The sequence below is a fragment of the Triticum dicoccoides genome, chromosome 2B (genome assembly GCF_002162155.2).
Source record: "Triticum dicoccoides isolate Atlit2015 ecotype Zavitan chromosome 2B, WEW_v2.0, whole genome shotgun sequence".
In the NCBI taxonomy this organism is placed as follows: domain Eukaryota; kingdom Viridiplantae; phylum Streptophyta; class Magnoliopsida; order Poales; family Poaceae; genus Triticum; species Triticum dicoccoides.
The window spans coordinates 411,723,646-411,727,181 of NC_041383.1; the positions used below are offsets into that span (position 1 = coordinate 411,723,646).

Genomic DNA, 3,536 nt, shown 5'->3' on the forward strand with positions numbered 1-3,536 from the left:
GAGTGTGGAAACGTAGAAATTTACATGATGCAAGAGATGGGCAGGAACAAAGAAGGCAAACAAATTTATCAAATCTGTGTAATGACATCACAACAGTGTGTGTGTATTAGTCTTCCAAAGTAGTAATAACCCGTATATTTAGCAACTTTTTTCATAGGACCAGCCAGCACAAATACCTACGATTCTGCACACTTCTATATTGGCTCAAGAACATCACATCTGCATTAGTTATGACTGATGCATCAGTAGTGCACTTTATGCTCTAATTCACTCAAGCAAACAACATTTTAGGAGCACCAAAAGCTTGATGCAAACCATGGAAAATACCATCATAGGTTTAATATAGCAAACTTCTGACCCAATAACATTAATGTCAAGAGAAACACTTACAATTCAATATCAGCTATACATGAAGGCAGTTAAATACTAAATGCAAAAAGGAAGAAAACAGCACAAGCTTGCCATCAGAATGCCATGTGTAATGCTGAAAGAACTCCTCTGTGCGGCGCAGTTGGTCAAAACAGCATGTAGCAACAAATTAGCTAGCCATCTAGATCATCTCAGTTAGTGGTCATATCAAGAAGGCATCTGCTCTTTGTGATGTTCAGTTCTATTCACCATGCTAAGAAGCTGAGCGGCCCTTAACTGCAAACAAATACAGCTAGCATATTAGACAACTTTAAAACCTGTTGTACATGAGAAGCATGATAGGTAGAGGTTATAGGTATACCAGGGCTAACAATCTTTATCCTCTTAGTAATAGCTCTGACAGAAGTAACAGATGTAGCTCCTGCACAGACAGGTATGCATGGAAGATTTGTTACAAAAAAGTGATGATAGGATGAACAAAATCAAGACAGTGCAACATCTTATTAGAGCTTTCTCTAACCTTGTGAATTGATGTCTTCAGTGGGGTCTGCTGACATTGGCTTCATTGGATCTGGAAAAGCTGGATCGGCAGTCATGTTGTTACTCTTCACAGTGGGCTGTAGTCTGTAATCATTCAATTTACACAACAGAACCATCTTAGCATTTATAGAATCACTAAGGACAAAAAACCAAAGGCATCCAATAAGAACACAGTAGCATACCTTTGAACTTCACCATTTGTGGAAGGATTCTCACATTGAAGGCCTTCATTGTCAAGATCGAAGTCAAGCAATAGTTCCGAAAATGAGAAGTCGCCTTCAAATAGATCAAAGTTTGCGAAATCAATGTCAAAGTCATCTTGCTTCTCTCCATTATAGGTAGAGCTAGAGGGCTTCTCAGAAACATGTTCAGCTGAAACTGGCCTTGCATCTGAACTGTCAAAATCTAACCTCCCTTTCACATGTTCCCTTTTTGACGATCTCTGGGTGCTTGATTTTAAGGGGGAGCTGACATGGCAACTCCTCTCGACAGAATAATAGGTGCCCCCTTTCATAGGACTGACTATTAGTCTCTTGGAAGAAACTATAGAGTATTGAGAGGAAGCAATCTCCTGTTGGGCATGAGCATTTGGAACCACAGATGATGGCCTTTGTGATTGACAAGAACCAAGTTCATTTCCCATGGGATAGCTCAGTTGAGCTGTACAAGGAGAAGAACTGACTTGAGACTGGAGTGGGGTGAATAAGCTTTTTGCAACTGATGAGGCTTGGGCCGGCAGTTTTGCAACCACTGAATGTTCAGCTGAACTTGGCTGCTCAGTTTGCAGTTGAGAGGCTGCACTTGTACCTGGCATCAGGACAGTAAGTCAATAACTGGTGATGCTGCAGGAAATGACTATCAAGTTATGCTAGTATTTTTTAAAATGTACCTTTTGGGTTCAAGCTTGTGGATGGTCCAGCACATATTCTCTTGGAGGCTGAAGTAGTTTTTGCAGCAGGCTTGGCTGCCTTTCTCTTTTTTGTAGGCAAAGAACTGGCTGCTGGGATGGACATGTTGTTGGCATTTGAAGAATTCTGAACAACAAGCGAGGAGGATGACTGGGTGTAGTGTATCATAGGCGTAGCATATCCAGAGGAGCCTGCAATAATAACAGAAAAGGAACCTTGTTAATGTCAAGATGAGTAATAGCACAAGCCACCAGGTGATAGACTGAAACCTAATACACAATGTATGGATGGCAAAAGCTACACGTAATAGGACATGACTAGGCTGCGTGTGGAAGGCAGTTGGAGGAGAAATACTGCATGTGCCAGTTTTTCAAATGGAAATACAATGTGTTTGCCTAGTCATATTTGGGAGGAGGTTATTGGCATCTGTATTTTCTCAACTCTCTATTAGTGTAATGATACACTACACGCATATTCAGGAAAAAAAATTACTAATGCACACAGTCCAATTCTAAAAACTGTAACAAATTGACAAGCCATCTACTATCCATGTAACTGGTGTGCTTGTGGCCCAAAATATATCTAACACTGCAGTTCAGAAACTAAACAAAAATTTAGGCAAGAATCACAACTTATGACAGTACACACTTTCCAAACCATAGGCTTGCAAGTCAAAGGGCAGTTCAAAATTCTCCCCTAAAAGATAAATCAGATGCAAGCAAACAAGGGGTTGGAATCTAGTTGAAAATAACAATCGCATAGACTAGCACGCATAACGTCGAACAGGTGGGGTGCACAGGGTGAAAGAGTGGAGGTACCTGTAGGAGGCGGGGGAATGGCCACCATGGGTGGGTGCGGGGGAGAAGAGGTGGTGGGGCCGACGAAGAAGGGCGGGACGAGCGGCGGCGAGGAGGGCGGCGCCGCGAGATGAGCGGATGAGCCGGAATGGTAGTAGGTGGAGACGAGGGTCTGCATGGCCTGCATGGCGGAGTCGACGGCGAGACGTGACTCCTTGAGGGAGATGTAGTCGTGGAGGATGTCGGCGAGAGGGAGGAGGCCCTTGGGAGGGACTATGTTGTTGCTGGTCTTGGCGAAGAGGTGGGAGGCGTCGGAGCGGAAGGCGGCGAGGGAGGCCGAGAAGCCATTGTCGGCGAGGTAGCGCTCGACGAGGAAGGCGACCTGCAGGGGCGTCACCTTCGTCTTGCCCCTGGCCTTGTCGGCGTCGGAGGAGGAGCTGGGGCTGGGGTTGGGGTTGGGAGGAGAGCTCGGCTTCGGCGGCGCCATGGCTAGGAACGGCCGGTAAGAATCCTAGATCTCGATCTCTCCTTTTTTTCCGATCGTCTTTCTATCTCTCCCTCCCTCTGTGTGCGTCTCGGCGGTTTTTGTTGGTGAATTTGGAGGAGGGAGGGAGGGAAAACGAATGGAATTGGAGTGAGAACGTGGAGGGAAAGGAAACGGGTGAAGCAATGGCGGGCGGGCAAGCTGGCGCGCGCCAACGAATTGAAGTCCCGAATCGATTGCGTTTTTTTCCTTTTCTGGCGCGAACGGGGAGACGACGGTTATAGTGCATTTTCGCTAACGGGCGCCTTTGCAGCACTGGGCCGGCCCATCTCACACGTTTTTATTCTGGTTTAGTGCGCAAAAAATGGGTGCTGGTGAGATTTGAACCCGCAACCTGTTGTGTAAGTTGCACACGCACTAGCCAACCGGGAAAGACAA

General features: G+C 45.7%; 1 protein-coding gene across 1 annotated transcript; it reads right to left on the reverse strand.

Moving 5' to 3' along the window:
- Nucleotides 1-285: 285 nt before the first annotated feature.
- Nucleotides 286-3,240, reverse strand: LOC119363950 (cell wall protein RBR3-like). The gene is made up of 6 exons (XM_037629325.1): nucleotides 2,636-3,240; nucleotides 1,799-2,008; nucleotides 1,092-1,716; nucleotides 890-993; nucleotides 731-790; nucleotides 286-645 (listed from the first exon to the last, which is right to left on the reverse strand). Exons 1-6 carry the CDS (start codon nucleotides 3,099-3,101, stop codon nucleotides 623-625), a joined length of 1,488 nt encoding a protein of 495 aa, XP_037485222.1. The 5' UTR covers nucleotides 3,102-3,240; the 3' UTR covers nucleotides 286-622.
- Nucleotides 3,241-3,536: the final 296 nt, after the last annotated feature.